Consider the following 17,947-nt stretch of genomic DNA (forward strand, 5'->3'; position numbering starts at 1 on the left):
GCCCCACCCAACCTGGCCTTGAATTTCCAGGGACCAAGCATCCACAACTCCTCTGGGGAACCTGTTCCAGTGTCTCACCACCCTCACAGTAAAGAATTTCTTGCTGATAGCTGGTTGAAACCTACTCTCTTTCAGTTTGAAACCATTGCCTCTTGTCCTATCACTATACACCCTTGTAAAATTTTGTTTTATTTTCTTGTAGGCCCCTTTAGTATTTGGAAGGTGCTAAAAGACTTCCCAGTCTTCTCTTCTGCAAACTGAACAACCCCAACTCTCTCAGCCTTTTCACATAAGAGAGGTACTACAGCTCTCTGGTCAGTTCTGTGGCCCTTCTCTGAATCTGCTCCAGCAGGTTCATGTCTTATGCTGGAGGCCCCTCCAGCGTGCTGTGGCCCCTCAGCAGTTGTGACACCACAAAGCTTGGTGCCATCAGCCAACTGCTGATGGTGCACCTGGTCCCACTGTCTGTGTCCCTGACAAAGATGTTACATAGTCCTGGCCCTCGTGCAGACCCCCGAGGAGCAGCGCTCGTCACTGCTCTCCACCCAGACTCCTGGCCATTGGCCACAACTCTTTGAGCAGGAGCGCTCAGGCAATTCCGTATCCACTGCCAAATCCAGGTCTCTCCACTGTAGAGTCAAGGGTGTGCATGGAAGCATCAAATGCTTTGCAGAGATCCAGTTAGATTACATTCCCAAATATGTCAGGCATGATTTGCCCTTAGTAAAGTGGAGCTTGTTGTCAGCAATTATCTTCTTATTTTCCATATGCCTTAGCATAGTTTCCAGAATCTGCTCCATGGATTGCAGGACACAGAGATGAGACTGGCCTGTCATTCCCTGGGTTTGCCTTTTTCTTTTCTAATCTTTAGAACTTACCATTAAATAAATGTCCCCATTTCCAGTCACTGGAAACTTCACTGGACTGCTATGACTACTCAAATCTGATAGATAGCAGTTTAGCCACTTCCTCCACCACTCCTTCAGGACTCACAAATGCTGATCAGGTCCTGTAATCTTGTGCACCTTCAAGTTCCTTGGATGTTCCCAAACCTGATCTTCTACAGAGGGTGGTTTTCATTTTCCCAGTCCCTGCCTTTACGTCCTGTGACTAGGGAAGTGCATGTAGTTGGAACACTTGCCAGTGAAGACCAAGGCAAAAGAGTCAGAGAGTACTTCAGCCCCCTATGTGTCCCAGGTAACCACATCTCCTGTTTCCTTCCAGAGAGGGACCACATTTTCTCTAATCTTCCTTTAATTCACCCAGGTACCTATAGAAACTTTTCTTGTCCTTAATGTCCCTGGCCAGATTTAATTCTATCAGGCTTTAGCTTTCCTATCATGATTCCTGCTCTTCAGACATTCTCTGTATTATTCCCAGGTAACCAGTAACTGTTTCCACTCTCTGTAGTCTTTGTTTTGTTTGAGTCTGTCACCAGGTTCTTTGTTCATCCACACAGGCCTCCTGGCATTTCTGCTACACAGGCCTTTTGGCATTTTTATGATTTCTCTTTGTTGTGAAGCATCATTCCTGAGCTTGGAAGAGGTGATCTTGAATACTAACCAGGTTTCTTGGGCCCATCTTCCCTCCAGGGCTTTACTCAATAGCACTACCAAGCAGGTTCCTGAAGAGGCCCAAGTCTGCTCTCCTGAGATCAATGGTATTGAGTTTACTGTGACCTCATCAATGCCCTGAGGATCTTGTACTCACTCCTCCATTTCATGATTGCTGCAGCCCAGGCTGCCAGGCTGCCCTTGAACTTCACATGCCCCATAAACCTCTCCTTGTTAGAGAGAAAAAGGGAAATTAAGAAACAAGGACTTGTGTCCAAGAAAACATTCATATTTTCCTGTACTGCTGGAATGTATAACCCATTCCTGTCTTTTTAATACTGGTTCATAAGAAGCTACTGGTAAATTAAGCACTGTAGGCCTGGGAAGATTACACATTTGGTGATCCCAGGGAATACGGCTTTCCAAAGGTTCTCCACAGATACAGGTACACATACAGGTCCAGATACAGATACAGATACAGATACAGATACAGATACAGATACAGATACAGATACAGATACAGATACAGATACAGATACAAATACAGATACAGATACAGATAGAGACAGAGACAGAGACAGAGACAGAGACAGAGACAGAGACAGAGACAGAAGTCTGCCACAAAGGTTAAAGACTGCAGCCTAACAGAAAGTATGGTCTGTGGAGATTTTAGGTCCCTTGGGGAAAAAACAAGGTGTATTTGATAGAACTATGTAATTTATCTGTTTCACTTCTGTCACAGAAATAGCTCATGCCTGTAGGAGATCCTGGACATTGCAGTTTTCCTAATATCCATACCTTAATACTTGCAGCAGTAGAACCTTTCCTTCGACTAAAAAAAATAGGTTCCTTTTCAAGCTACATATAAATCTTTGTGGAAGGAAAAAAGGAAATCAAATTAAATATTTACTTAAGTTACAGACCAGTAAAAGCCGTCATAATTCAAATTTCATAATGTCAAATGTCTGATGCTTCATTTAATCAATATAATTCTAAACAGCTTGATCTCAGCATTCAGACAGTATATGTTGACTTAAAAACATCTTTACATCATTGCATACTGCTTCACCACAAAAAACATGTATTTTTTTCCAGTACCAACATCCTCTGTAAGGGATATCAGAGACTACTGGAACCTTCTTGTATTTCCGTGCCAGATTTATCACATAGAAAAACCTAGCATGTTAAATTTATGCATGGAAAAAAAAATATCTAAAAGAGCATTAAGCATTCTTACAGTGAAGATTTATGAATGGGGATTGACTTTCATGTGATTATTCCCATGTGCTGAGCCTAGGTAATTATTAATGCTGCCATTGTCAATTTGAGACCTGGTAGGGTAGAGTCTAGTGTTTTCACATTCATAAATTTACAAGAGAGGGTGTTGTTTCTTTCAAGAACATATTGACCCAAGATTAACTGTGTAACTGCCCTCATAACTTACCTTACATGGTTCTTTCAGGACGTGCCTGCAGAAGGGGAAGAGAAGTATTCAGAACAGAAATGTGGTTTATTTTTTTAGTAAAGCACTTGGAGGACTGTGCCTATGTTTCCGCCAGTTGTGCAGTAGACAGAGAGCTTTGAGAGAAGCTCCAGGATGAGGGCAGAACAAGCAGTTCAGATGCCTTGTGTCAGTGTACCAAATTTGATGAGATTTCCTTAACCTTACTCTGTTTGGATGAGATTATTTCTCCGAGAGTTTCTACATGGTTACAAGAGAAGTGTTCAAGCTTTTAAAATTTTTTTGGATAAAGAGTCAGTTCTTACACTCTCCTGAACAAGATTTATATGGAGCATGAACAAAGGGTTTCCCTTTCTTGTTTTGTTTTAATTAATTACAAAAAACCATGCCTGAATTTTGTGGGTTTTTATTCCTTTCCATTTTCTTCTCTTCTCCTTTCACCCTATGTCTCTCCCTGCCACAGCAGAAAGGAAAAAACGAAAGGTGTGCAAGAATGACAGAGTGACAGAAAAGGGAATTAGTATAATTCCTTTCCTTTCGTTCCTGAATAATCCCCATGAGGACCCTGCAGCATGCACAGTCACAAACTGATACAGACAGTAAGAGCACACAAGTGCAACCTTGTCATACTCTCCTTTTAATTGACAGGTGGCAGCCATGGATTTCATGCTTCCATGCAATCTAGTGCTTTGCTACAGGCAGGTGATGGATTTGGTCAGAGGAACCAATCACCATATGACAGTAATGGACTCCTAAATATTACATGTACTGAATAATTTGTAACTACAGTGTCAAGCACTGACAATTATACATGTGAAGTAAGAGGGTATGTGTATCTTCTCTAGTGACTACAAAAAAAAAGTAAGCATTATTCCTGGTAAGCATTATTTCTAGTCTTTCTCCGTGACTCCGTTATCTATACTTAAATACATCACAAACCAATTTTCAAGAAATAACTTGAGGAAATGCCATTTCTGGTCAGTTTTCCTATCAACAGCAAAACACTTTCTTCTAATCACATAACAAAGGAAAGGGGTGAGGTGATTAGCAGGTATTAAACTGTCATGAACTGGACAGAAGAATGAAAAATGAGAATTTCTTATTCTTTGAGAAGAATGAAAAAGCAGAGGAACATTTAATCTGTGTTATTGCAAACCAAGCAATAGCTGTACATTTTAATATAAGGAAATATCCTATCTAAATTCTGAGAAAGCTTGAAATACCTACTGTGGGAGCTACCTGAAAATGTTTCAGAAGAACAAAGAATTAAGATTTCATATTTAATTTTTCATTCATGAGAATGATTAAAAACTACTTGGAAATAAAGGTCTGATGAACAACACATACCTCTACCCCTTATTTCCTGGACAGTAGTTTTTATAACTGAGTTTTTTGAAATCCAGTTTATCAGTTATCCATAAAAGGATGCATTCAAAATTAGCTTCAACAGTTCTAAGAAAATTATTTTTAAAGCACAAAAAATAATTTTATAGGATTTATTCTTTCAGGTTCATATGCAATTTGCACTTAAAACGCTACCTAAATGAGTTCTCTTGTAAATACAGGCATTAAACAGGAATTCAGTACATAAAAGCACTTGTATCTGTGGTTTTCTGCATGGAATATCTGTTTGCTTTCCTATTATTTCTCTACATCTAATTACACCTGAAGAAGAGTCTTTGCCAAACAATTTTTTTATAAATAGCTGAGTGGAAAATGCTGGATATGGACAGTGTTGAATGCAGCCTGTTTAATTTTTTTTGTATTATTTTCTCTTACATATATATTTTACTCTTATCTCCAGCTCTACAAGAGTCACCGTGAGGATAAGTACACAGGAGACAATTCCCAGTCAGGTTAGAATATTACCATTTACCTCTACATTCCACTGTGCTGGAGGTTGTGTGGGGGTTCTCTGCTAGTAGGAATTGTTGTCTCTTCCCCCTGTCCAGTCAGTGGTCAGAGCTGATGGCCAAGGATACATGCCATCTGATACCACACCATGAATTGGACTTGTAGTCTTCAATAATTGAGTCTCCTGTGCAGACCTCTTGCTGTGCATTTGAAGTTCAGATGCATTGCTCTGTTGTATTAAAGCACTGTGCTTGATCCTGTGGCCAGTGTGCCTTGGCACCTCTTTGTATTTGAAATGTGGAATGTGTTGATTTGTGCCAGCACACGTGCCACAGTGTGTCCAAGTTTAGGACCTGCCAGCAGGCCACTGGTTTGGCCCCAGCACAGGCTAAGACAGTTGTCTCTGAGATGTCCAGGCCTGAGCAACGCAGTTCCAGTCAGCACTGAGCTGCTGCAGCATGTCTGCAACCCTTGTCTTGTGTCTCAGGAAGGTTTGCTTACTCACAGACAGCACACTACAGCCCTCCCTGAGTTTTGCAGAGAGCTTTTAACTGGAAGCATAGAGCATAAGGGAATAATCCCTTCCTCCAGTACTATGTAGTTTTTGGAATACCACTTTTCCCCAAAGAAGGATGTACTTAAGGCAAATTTTAAGCAGTCTCAGCTAGACTGATGGCTTACAATTATGAGTGAAAAAGTTCTCATGCCTTGTTACTTTCTGGCACCTGAAACCTTTCCTGCTATGAAAGGTCATACAACATTGCTGTGTAACTTCAGGCAGCTTCTTGTTTTCACACAGGAGGAGGATATAGCATCCTAAGAGCATGGGACATGACTGCTTGACATCCCCTGCTCTTTCAAGGAGCCTAATACATACAAACATCTGAGGGCTTTGTGATGCCAAGTAACTGGGCAGGGGGAAGACAATAGGAAATTGGCTGTCCTCATTCCCATTGCTGCCACCAGACCTGATCCACAGTATGTTAATCCATTTGCTCCTGTATCCCTGTAAGAAAAGCAGACTTTCTTTTCACTGTTTCTTTCCTGCAAACAAGAAGGTGAGGAAGACCATAAATTAAGCAGGACACTTGTTACTAACTAACACATTTATATTCGTTTACTCATGTTTTAGGTTTGCTCATTATTGTGACAGATTTCAGCAAGACAGGGAAGCCCCATGCTATGACACCACATTGATGACTACAGTGCAGTGAAAGTAGGCAGTCTCAGAGCATGTGATGTAGGTTATCCTTCCCTGCAGCCCATGGCTGTGCTCCAAGAATAACTTTTCAGAGCCATAGGCATATACCAATAAGTGATGAGAACAGAAGAGTAATCCGTGTGTATCATTCTATTTGCAGTGGTGTGATGTTTGAAACAACCTGGATGATAAGATTTTCTGCTCACCAGGTGAAGAAAAAATTTTTACGTAGGCATTTAAATATTTACAGATGAAACCATAATATGGCAGAGTAGCTTTTATGCACCTGTGACTGTTTGGGTGGCACTAGCAAAGTATCTGACTTGCTAGTTGGTATTTAACACAGGGAGATTTGTTTTGTCAGCTATAGCCACTCACAGCTGTGTTTATGTGTAAATGCTTGCTCCCACTCAAGTGCCTTATGATAAACTCATCCAAATGTTAGTGCAAGAATGCAGTTTGTAAGAGGAGTGCTATCAAATAAATAAACTATTTAACATGCATTAGCTATGCCCTGCTCTTTGGTGTCAACAGAGGAAAATGCTTTCAATTTCTCCAGTTCAGATTACAACGAAGAAGACCCAAACTGTCTTATAAGTCTGTGGTAGAAAAAGAGAATTAAGACAGAAACTATTTCAGTAATTTTAGGAAGGATGAACTTTTAATTCTGGAGAATTATGGAGAAGTATGTTAACATTTTATTTTTCTAAAGAGATGCTGCATACATCCTGTCTTGTGACATTATAATGAAAATTCGTCTTTATGTTAAGAGTATCAAAGTCATAATATTTCTGACTCATCAGATGCTTTTACCCAAGCTTTTGAAAGCCTGCTAGGGTCTCTGATCTTTGAGTGGCATTTTAGATACCTTGGGAATAGGTACTGTAAAGACTCTTGGAAAGTGGTGAATAGATGTATGGTTGCTGTTTTTAATCATAAGGGAGAGTACAGATTTTAATGTTTTGGAGAAAAATGTAATTTTACTAGAATTTTTTTTTTTTGAGACTTCTTACTGTCATTTCATCCAGCTTTTGAATTTGACTGGACATGATAATTTCTGACTTTAGCAAAGAGCAGTTTCAAGAATAAGTTTATTGCATGGCTAATATTCAGAAGAACTAAATTGATTGTTTAGTTATTCTCAGCATGTTGGATTTTCCTTAAACACAGGGTACAAATATTTATTGCAAATAAAAGCAAAAGCTGTCTGGGTCTGAACTATGCTTTGGATTTAAAAGTGTAGAGTAAGATGAGACTCTTCTCAATTAGCTAAAGTTTTAGGCAGTTAAACTCAGGCTTGTTCAGTGGTCAGAGCAGAGCAAAAAGAACTCGCACAAGGGGTTCAGCCCACCTGCCTGAAACATCTCTCCTGAAGCAGGATCTCTGATAACCTTAGATGATGACAGCCTGCATTTAGGAAGCTAAGGTTAGGTGAAGCAGGTCTCCTGTTCCATAAGGCATCTTGACATCCTTGCAAATGACTGTTCCAGGTAACTCCAGATAAATTGCTTTAAATTGATGGACACTGTTCTTGTTCTGATGTGCAGAAATTGCAATATTTCCCCCACTTTTGTGATATTGTTAAGATCGCTTAATTAAATTTCCAAAATTTTAGATGGATATTTTGTAGAGGTTTTACTTGATGCATTTTTAAAACTTTTGTTTTGTACTTACAGAATCCAGTTCTAACAAGGGCAAGAACAGAAGGAAAGATTCAGTTGATATTAAGTCAATAACATCTCAAAGTAGTGATGGTAAGAAAGCAAACTGTATGTACAATACTATAAATATACATTAATATATATTTATAAATAAATAAAGAACAGACTTGGCTTGGGCAATAAAAGAACAAAAGAATGACCAGACAGATTCACAGCTGGTTAAAAAAAAGATTACTCAATTTTTTTATAACTGCTGTAAAATTTCTTTCTGATTTGCAAAGCAGCGCCCCAAAATAAGTACCAGCATTGTTATACAATGCATGACAGTGCTGAATGCCTTCACATGGAGGAGGAGTGACTGTGCCAAGGGATAGAAGCAGCTTGCTGAAAGAGTATGTGATGATGTATTGGTGCCACCTCTCTTAGAAGACTGCAGCTTGTATTCCTAAGCACATATTTTGATTTATTGATGTTTAACATGAAAGAACCTACTGCTGCTGGTTATTTGAGAGCAGTACTTCTAATCCCATTTGTGACTGCTTACTGATGTGGGACAATGGTGACAGAGATTTCTTTCTGTCCCTGTGTGTAATGAGAGAAGCACTGCTTATGGGGAGCAGGAATGGTTTTCATTAGAGCAACTGTACCACCAAGAGGGACACACACAGACTTACAGGAGGAGTCATGTCTGGTAGACAGCCATTGCAGTCAAAGGGCATGAAGTGTTAAGTACAATTCCATTCTCAAGTTAAGGATGGATGGAAAATCTGACAGCAAAAATGAGAGGTGGCTGCCAAAGAGACAGACAATGAAGAACTTGCAGGTGTAGAAATAGGACACAAGACTGGATTTCATTGTGCCATGCCCTGGCCTTTTGCACTCTTCAAATGCTGTCATCTGATTCACACTCTGTGGCTCTTTAATGGCAGCTCCAAGTTTACAGACCCGACGGTACTCCTCAATGGCACGGATTCATTCTATGACAATAGAAGCTCCTATCACAAAGGTGAGTCCCGGGCACTGACTTTTCCACAAACTCCAGAGTTTCGAGTTGTGCTCATAGGGAAGTATGCAGTTTCTAGACAGACAAGCAGAGGCTTCCTGCACTTTGTATTTAACAGAGTAATAGAAGTAATTTGTTTTTGTTACCACTTCCTACATTTCATCATGGCATTCCAAATGCTAGTCATAAGGAAGAATATTAAGGAGGGCAGGAGGGTGCCCCTGCTAGATGCATGACTTCTGGCAGGAAGGGGACACTGCTCTGTTGGGTCATGTGTGAGTAGGAGGATGTTCTACCAATTTCACCTTTGCTCTCACTATTGATAAGATACCATGCAGAAGGCGGACCACCTGCATCATCTTCTCTCTCCCCCACTTTCTGCAGCCTCCTTCACTGTGTTACACAATTCTGTTGTCACAAATCAGCTGCACAGTCAGTTGTAACACATAAATTTCAAATCATTCTTTCCTGTCTCCCTATCTTTTCTTGCTATCATCAAGCTCTTACTTCCCAGCACCACTGTGACTGTAAGAGCAACTAGCTCCTTTCCTTTTCCTCAGTCATATGCACAGGGAGGCTTGTAGTGGCTGTGCAGCAGCCTCTGGCTCCTGGAGAAGAGAGCACTGGGACTTTCTTCCTGTCATTCTTGGCAGAGCCAGGAGCAGTCACTGCTGCACTTCCAGATTGTGGCTGAGGCACAGTGTGGGTTTCAAAGAGCCATCCTCTTCTCCCACAGTCCAGCACTTTCTGCTCTCTGCCTTTCTCTTCTACATGGAGACTATAATGGTATAATATCAGTGAATCTGAGTCACATCCAGGAGTTTGTTTGTTTGGGTTTTCCTTCAGGGATTGAATAATTTGTTTCAGAGCAGACCTGGATAGGCTGAAGTATTGGGACATTGCTGGTTTTTAGTCCAACCACCGCCAACTATTTCAGATAATTCACACCATTCTACTTCCATTTCCCAGGAGTTTGCCAGTTAAAAATAGCAGACAGATACCAGGAAAACTGAGCACAAATTTACATTTTCAGAGTTGTACTTCAAGGATTGTGGGGAATTACATTGCATTTTATGAGAATTAGCATAATCAAGACAAGAATAAAAATGTTGTAATAAGAAAAAAGTGCTGTTCACTTTTATTTGCCTGCCTCCTTAATCTGATTTCAGGTTATAAACATAATTAACGCTGCCCAGGAAAACAGCCCGATCACAGTAGCAGAGGCCTTGGACAGAGTTCTGGAAATCCTGCGGACAACAGAACTTTATTCCCCTCAGCTAGGCACCAAAGATGAAGACCCTCACACAAGTGATCTTGTTGGAGGTCTGATGAATGTGAGTAAAATTTAAGTAAAGACAAAATTGCTGGACCAGTATCCTACATCACAGTTCACTGCTCTGCTGTGCTAAAATTTCCCAAGCAATGGGAAAAGGGGACTTGTAATTCATCCATTTCAGTTAAGTATTTTGGCCTCTTTACTAGCAGTATGCAGGATGTAGTAAGCTATGGCCACATTTCAGTCCATTGCATGCATTCATCCTCAGATGCAAGTGAACAGACTTGCCACCAGAAACTATATCCAATCTCCCAGAAGATAATGAAGAAGGTACTTTCTAGAAGCTCTAGAAGCTTATATGGGATTAGAGGGCAAATTGGTCTATAGTTAGTCCAGTGTATCAGTGAGGTTGCTTTAATCAAGCCCTAATTCTGGTCCTGTAACAACAGCAAGAGACAAACTATCTTAATTTTGTCATAGATTTACTCATTTTTTAATAGACACTGAGCTAATCCCCACCAAAATAATATAAAGAAAAGGAAAAATAAATTATAATGGCCCATTTGAATGATGGAGGTGCCAGTGAGAGAGTCAAGGTGGGTGATACACTTTGTATTTGATATCTTTTCTGGAGATCTCATGCCAGTGTTTAGGGGATCCTTTCATGTTTGTTTTGAAAGACCCTAAAACCATGATTATGCTATAGAGCTGCAGTAAGAGTGTTGCTTTTAGTACCCAGGAATAGTACCTAAAATGCATATAGTGTTTTTGCAACTAGTGTTGCAAAAAAAACTAAGATAAACTTGCTTTCTTTTTCAGGATGGCTTGAGAAGACTGTCAGGAAATGAGTATGTGTTTTCTAAGAGTAAGCCATCATTTTAAAACTTCCCTTGCACATGTGACTTCTTTTGTTAATACTGCAAACATACAGCTTCAGGCTAATTTGCAGTGGGATGTATGTCTCTAGAAATGGTCATCTAAATGACTGCAGCACAAGTGCTAGGCTGCCTCGATTTTGGTGTTGAAACAGGCTCAAACAATTAAAATAATGTATTTCAAAATGTTAGCAAGAAACAAAATTGTCACTCAAAGAAATGTTCACTGATCTTTTTGGTTTATGCTCAAATGCTCTGTAATAAACCTATTTTAGGCAATTACAGGCTTTTTCATATAAGGAAAAAAGTTGTTTTTCTTGAAAAAGAGCTGCTTTCTAAATGGAATTCTGAAGAGAGGCTGTGGTAGTGTAGAGGGAATAACCCAGAAATGTGTTGATTCCCAAATTCCATTTCAACAGATATGAACCCGAGCCATACTCACCTTCCAGTGCCAAACACCATCAGTGATGTTCCACCCTGTATTGTACAGCTCCTAGAAAACGAGGAAAGCTGGGACTTCAATATTTTTGAGTTGGAAGCTGTTACAAATAAAAGGTACTGGACTCCTTTCCGGGGTGCCCAGAGAAAGTTTGTTGAGGAGCTGTAGCTCTGGAAAAACTGCAAGACACAGCAAATCTGTGAGAGCAGTCTTGCTTGACACAGATCCACTCTGTCCAAATTACACTGTTCAATGTAGTCTGATGTTGCCACATGCTGGATGCCCTCCCTTCTTCTTGTTCATGTGCAAATGGTCTTGCTGGAAAAAGCAAACCTCTCCCCTCCTCCCCACCTAAATCATCCCACAATTTGGGAAGATCTAAGGCAACTGTAGCTTTTGATTATAGGGATAAAAAAATGGGATGGAGAATAAACCAGTGACAGGATCAACTGACTGGGATTTTAAAGCTTATAATGAAAACAGACATCAGTAGTTTTGAGGTCATGCAGACCTCAAAAATAAGCACGTCATCCAGACAGAAAAGTTGCTTTCATTCCAAGACGCAAAGAATCAAACAGACTATCCATTCTTATGTACTCTCTTTGCATAAAATAGCCATTTTAGAAATTTGCATTTGCCTGGTTTTAATCTGCACGTGTTGGGGTTTGGTTATGTCTTTCTCAACTCAGAGGCTCTGTAGGTCATCATGCAGGAGTGAAAAATCTAACTGATGGATTAGCTCTCTCACAGGCAACACAGAGTAAAAGACAACCCAGAGTGGATTTGGATTTAAGAATCAAAAAGATTAGAGGTTTTACTCTGTTTACTGTTTCACACATGGGATTCCCAGCATTATACAAACACACACACACCTACCCACACAGAGCACTTTACAACTGAAACTTGACCTTTTTTTTTTTTTTGCTTAGGACTTTTTAGCCTTTGGCATGTGCTCATGTCATGTTCAAAGTCTGCTTTTTCTCCTCAGGAAAAAAAATTAATGGAATTTTGTGTGATTGATAGATACTAATCACAAGAAAAGGGGGTTTTAAGTGTTTTATCTGAAGCCACAGGAATTGTTGAAATTCTAATGGAATTGTACCATTTCTACAAAACATTAAAATAACATCTGAAAGGATGATAGATGCAATCATTTGTACCTTTGGCCCAGCTTTTTAGAACTTATACATATGCAATTTAAAAATGTTTAGCTATACCCAGCCCTTTTAAAAGTCTTGGTTTCTTTGTTCAATGTATCACTTTTAGAACATCACAAGTTCCTATTTTACAGCAGTGCTTTTTTCTTCTATTGTTTTTCAGGCCATTAGTGTATTTGGGCTTAAAAGTTTTTGCCCGGTTTGGGGTCTCTGAGTTTTTAAACTGTTCGGAAGCAACACTGCGGGCATGGCTGCAGGTCATTGAAGCCAACTACCATTCCTCCAACTCATACCACAACTCCACACATGCAGCAGATGTCCTGCATGCTACTGCCTTCTTTCTCGGGAAGGAGAGAGTTAAGGTAGAACCATCACCTAGGAGTTCTTTGGGTTAGGATTTCAGCGTGTTTGCCATTTTATGTGTGTCATCCAGAAGTCAGATATTTAAATAATGGTCCTGTCTTCATGAACTCTTTCTGTCCTTGAAGTCTTCCTCTGATGCAAGCAGGCCCACATAGTTTCTCTAAAGTCTGTTTATACAAATTTACATTTTTAAGTAGCAATGATGGAGGTGGGGAGGGAACCTGGCTCTTTTCTGCCTCTTGTTAACTGGCTGTAGGTAACAGTTCTTAATAAACCTTTGCAAGAGCTTTGGAGACAGAGGTGTGAGCAACAGGATATATGGGAAAGATTCAAAGCTGTGCCAGGGGAAGTTCAGACTGGATATTAGGAAACAATTTTTTACTAAGTGCTTATATACTGGAACAGGCTTCCCAGAGAGGTGGTTGATGCCCCACGCCTTGTCAGTGTCTAAGGGGCATTTGGACAATGCCCATAATAACATGCTTTAATTTTTGTTCAGTCCTGAAGTGATCAGGCAGTTTGGCCAACAATCATTGTAGGTTACTTCCAAATGAAACAGTCTATCCTATCCTGTCCTAAAACATCAGAGCTACATTCAGGCAAGCTACAAAGTAGAAGGAAACCACTAGGTCATCTATCCATTGAAGAATTCTATGCAAAGATATTGGTCAGGTGACAGCAGTGTAAAAAACTTCACTAAAGAAAGAGTATTTGGATAAGGGTAGGAGTGGAAGTTTTGTGGTAGGTAATCTGTGGGCAAAGTGAATGGAAAATGACTGCAAGGAGGTAGGATCCCTTCTTAAGTTTACATTTGTGTAATTGTGGGTACCTGGAAGTTATCAAAAAATATTTACTGTAATTTTTGTGCCACATTGTAATTTCTCTCTCTTCCTGTAGGGAAGTCTGGACCATCTAGATGAAGTAGCTGCATTAATAGCTGCCACCATTCATGATGTAGACCATCCTGGACGGACCAACTCTTTCCTGTGCAATGCAGGCAGTGAATTAGCTGTCCTTTACAATGATACAGCTGTATTAGAGAGTCATCACACAGCACTGGCGTTTCAGCTTACAACAAAAGACAGCAAATACAACATTTTCAAGAATATTGATAGGTGTGTCTGCTGGACAAGGGGAGTGTCCATGTGTGGACTGCTTATTTGGCAGTTTGGGGCAAATTGAAAGCCTACCTTCTAAACAAGAATACATAGTTTAAATACAGAGAATAAAATTTAACCTCTTCTGGAATCTTCTGTGGACATGATTTATAAAAAGGTTTTCATTTCCCCCTCACCAGCCCTTCTTCCAACTTGTAATTATTGGAAGCTTAGAGAAATATTTAATAATGTTTTATGAATTACGTTAACTTGGTCCAGTTAACAGCCTCAAGGATGCATCTTTGCCCACTGCCTTTTCATTGAAGGAGCCTGGGCACTACTTTTTTGGGGTCTGTTTTACACACCAACATCTAGATGCTGCACGTTGTGTCTGCATAAGGTTCTATGCATCCCTATGCAGCACTACTACATTCACGTGGAATAAGAAGGGTGGTAGCAGAGGACATGAAGCTCTTGGGAGAGCTGGAAGCTCCCTGTGGTTGGCTGGGCATGCAAGCAGCCCAGGAGTTCCCACTGCATGACTCTAGCTTTTGTAGGGATAAGGTGAGAGAACAAGAGCTCTGAAAGAGCCTCATCCCAAAGAGGTAATTGATCTGTCTACCTCCCGAAACACTGTTGTTTTTGAAAAATCTGAGATTTGCATTCCAAGCTAACACTAATATACAGCACAACATATATGGACACACTGGTGCCATTCCTGGAGAAGTTATCTTAGTCTTACAACATTATGAAACTGAGATGTAAATTTTTGTTGACTCCACAGGATTTTCATTAGGTAACAGTAACAGAGTGCAGAGAACTTGGAGAGGCATGATCTTGTCCATTCCTCCATTCTTAGACTGCTCCTAACTCTGAAGGTGCCAGCTTGTGGCTGAGTCCCTGAGCAGTGTTTCGTAGCACTGTGTGGGCAGGGATGAGGAAAAAGGGCTGAGCTCTATCTGGCAACCTCATGAGCAAGAACTCTTTTTCTTTCCTAGAAATCGCTACCGGACGTTGCGACAGGCCATTATTGACATGGTTTTGGCAACAGAGATGACAAAGCACTTTGAGCATGTGAACAAATTTGTGAACAGTATCAACAAGCCTATGGCATCTGAGGAGACCAGCCCACATGTAAGTGCTTGCAGGACTTTATGCTTTCAGGCATTTCAGTGAGGTTCTTCCCAGGCAACCTTAAGCTTAGTTTTCATTCACCTTGTATTAATTTGCATTGTGGCAATGCCCAAATGACACAAATGGATTTGTGGCCTCACATACCAAAACGTGAAAAAATATGCTTTTTCTCTTTTCTGCTCTTAGTTCATTTAAACACTTCATTTTATAAGCCTTGTGTTAAAAGCCATCTTGTATTCAGGAAATATACAAGTGGATGTTGTTTTACATGGAAAATTCTGTGCATGGAGCCAGGTTGGCATGTGTTCCTGTGGTTCTGTCTCCAAACAGTGGGATTTGTCTGAGCCTAGGGATGTAACTGAAGAACCTCTTCAACAATTTTGTCTCTGGAGTCTTCAAGCCCTGAGGAATAACTTCCTGAGACCTCTCCACTCCTGATTGTACCAAGAGGTGTCCAGGCCTTTTTGCCTAACAGTTACACACCCTCATGCTCCACCAGGGTTTATTTAATAAGCTGCCTCTGAGCTTCCCATCCCCTGCATACTTTCTCTTGCCGCCTCTCTCAAGGCTGAGCACTCAGGACCTGACCAGGTTCTCCAGGGCAGTGTTACCTAAGGAAAGACTATCTTAATACACCTTAGTGAATAAAATGCTTTGTTGGAAACATGCAAAAAAAAATCAGACAAAACTGAAGATCAGCAATGCTAAAACCAAATTGAAGTATCTTCTGTTAGCTATCCAAAATAGGACTTTGTACTGTAGACTGTCACAAGTACCTTTTACAACTTTAAAAGACAGTGTTCTCTCATCTGAAATTGCCTGCTTCTAGCGACTGCTGAGCTCCACCCTCCCACAGTATGAGCTGGAAACCAGAAATGCTGCTGAACTTATCTCCCAATAAACATGAAGGACAGAACCACTTGCACTACAGACTTCTTGTTTACCCTCAGCATTAAGTTGTTCTGTTCTTTACTGTTAACTGTGGCTCCTTCTGGTTTTGGTCTTGAACAGCAGTTAAGATACAGGGTTAATTTGACAGCTCTTTGCTGGGATACCCATGCTGAAAAAGGATTAACTGCTAAACATAAAGTTAGAAGACTAATGCCTGAATCGGCAAAAGACTTCCCCATAAGCCGCAAAGATATTAATTTAGTCATAGTGGCAAAAAATACTTACATTCAGTTTTTGACTCAAGAGTTGAATTTAGCAGTGAAGGGAGGCCAAAATCCCATAAATATATTGAGAATAGTATTAATGCTATGTGATCAGAGGTGGAGGCCTTTCATTACTCCATAGTTTACCTGTGCCTTTCTAAACTGTTCAAGACCCAAAATATGATGCCACAGCAGTCTGGGTACAACTACCTTGTCACCACCACCTGGTCTCCAAAGCAGTCAGTAAGACATTTGGTAGTTTACTGTCTGGCAAGCAGAGAATTTCTGTAGTCAGTCTGCTGCTCCTGTGATTTCCTACTGTTAATCTCAGAGATTATGTAAAATTTCACCCTCACTGGGAACTGAGATCAAAGATTATTCCAGGCTGAAGGTTCAAAATCTGATACAAAGAAAGTAGTTCTTGGAAACAGTCTTCTTGGAACTGAATGTCAGAGACCTGCTTTTCTGTGTGTAAAATAAATAGTTGTGCCAGTCAATTCAGCCCCCTGTGCCTGCCTCAGTTTTCTCATTTAGGAATAAAAATCTAACTCCAGAAACTCCATTAAGTGAAGCAGTCCCCTACCACCATCACCCCTGCAATAAACATTCAGAAGTGAGGATTGTTTATGAGCTTACAGTTGATGGATGTATCCCCTATCATTGTCCTCTTCCAAGAGGGTCAGGCTGGGATGCAGAGAAGGCAACATTCTACCCAATAGAGAGTCTGTGGCACTTTATTTCACAAAATTTGATATTAATTTTGAGAATGACCACAACTGTAATATGTATTTGAGCTCAGCAAGGCTCCAGTTCTCAGACATCATCTTCTCCAAGCTCCTGGTGTTCTTAAGGCAGTAGACTGGGTGCCTGCTTAGTGCCTAGGTCTGGTAGAGCTGATAATGATGCCCTCTGCTAGCAGGGAATGCTGCCACTGGCCCCTGTAACCAACTCTCCTTTACAGAGCGAAGGCAGCAACGGTGAATGTACAGCCAACATAAAGAATTTTCCAGACAACCAGACATTGATCAAGCGCATGATGATTAAATGTGCAGATGTAGCAAATCCATGTCGCCCGCTAGAGCTATGTATCGAATGGGCAGGCAGGATTTCAGAGGAGTACTTTGCACAGGTATGTATATTTTTATGATTTAACTATTATATTATATAAGGGAGTGCACATTGGCTGATCTGCTGTTCCACATAGGATCTCCCTGGTGTCATCACAGAGTCCAGATGTATGTTTTTAGTTTACAGTCAGAACTGGCCCTTCAATTTCATACAGAAGAATTCACCCCAATTAATTAGCTAGTTTGCTTATCATGAACTTTGTACAGAAAGTTGGAAAGGAGGTTTTACATTTCCATTATCTGACCAAAACAATTTGATTAGTCCTACTCAATTTAACTGGCTGAAATTCAAGAAGGTCAGCACTCTAGCTTCTTGTCCCAATACCTTCCCCGAAGATCAATGCGTCAGCTGAACTATTAGGATCGCCCTTTCTCATCTAAGATGGAACCTGAACTACTATCACTGTAGGCAGCATAGTAGTACAGGCATGTGGGCAATGTAAGTAATTATCACATGGGATGTGTCCCATGTGGACATATGAGCTCAGCTGGAAGCTCAGCTTTCTTTCTTTGCATTCAGTTTTTCTGACAGAAATGCAACCAGCTTCCTGAAACACTCTTTTAGCTCTTTAATTAACAACTGATAAAACC

General features: G+C 40.5%; 1 protein-coding gene across 6 annotated transcripts in view; it reads left to right on the plus strand.

Moving 5' to 3' along the window:
- PDE8B (phosphodiesterase 8B) overlaps positions 1-17,947 on the plus strand; it is a 76,935-nt gene that overhangs the window by 55,369 nt on the left and 3,619 nt on the right. For 3 of the 6 annotated variants that reach the window (XM_085567076.1, XM_085567079.1, XM_085567080.1), the window contains exons 11-21: positions 3,664-3,756; positions 4,820-4,871; positions 7,747-7,824; positions 8,661-8,737; positions 9,904-10,068; positions 10,830-10,875; positions 11,305-11,440; positions 12,645-12,843; positions 13,742-13,959; positions 14,940-15,075; positions 17,191-17,358. In XM_085567076.1, the coding sequence (XP_085423202.1) occupies positions 3,664-3,756; positions 4,820-4,871; positions 7,747-7,824; positions 8,661-8,737; positions 9,904-10,068; positions 10,830-10,875; positions 11,305-11,440; positions 12,645-12,843; positions 13,742-13,959; positions 14,940-15,075; positions 17,191-17,358 (1,368 nt within the window). The remainder of the gene's footprint in view (positions 1-3,663; positions 3,757-4,819; positions 4,872-7,746; positions 7,825-8,660; positions 8,738-9,903; positions 10,069-10,829; positions 10,876-11,304; positions 11,441-12,644; positions 12,844-13,741; positions 13,960-14,939; positions 15,076-17,190; positions 17,359-17,947) is intronic. The other 3 variants (XM_085567077.1, XM_021531836.3, XM_085567078.1) reach the window with 2 other exon arrangements.

The sequence above is a fragment of the Lonchura striata genome, chromosome Z (assembly GCF_050655825.1).
Source record: "Lonchura striata isolate lonStrDom1 chromosome Z, ASM5065582v1, whole genome shotgun sequence".
Taxonomy (NCBI): Eukaryota; Metazoa; Chordata; class Aves; order Passeriformes; family Estrildidae; genus Lonchura; species Lonchura striata.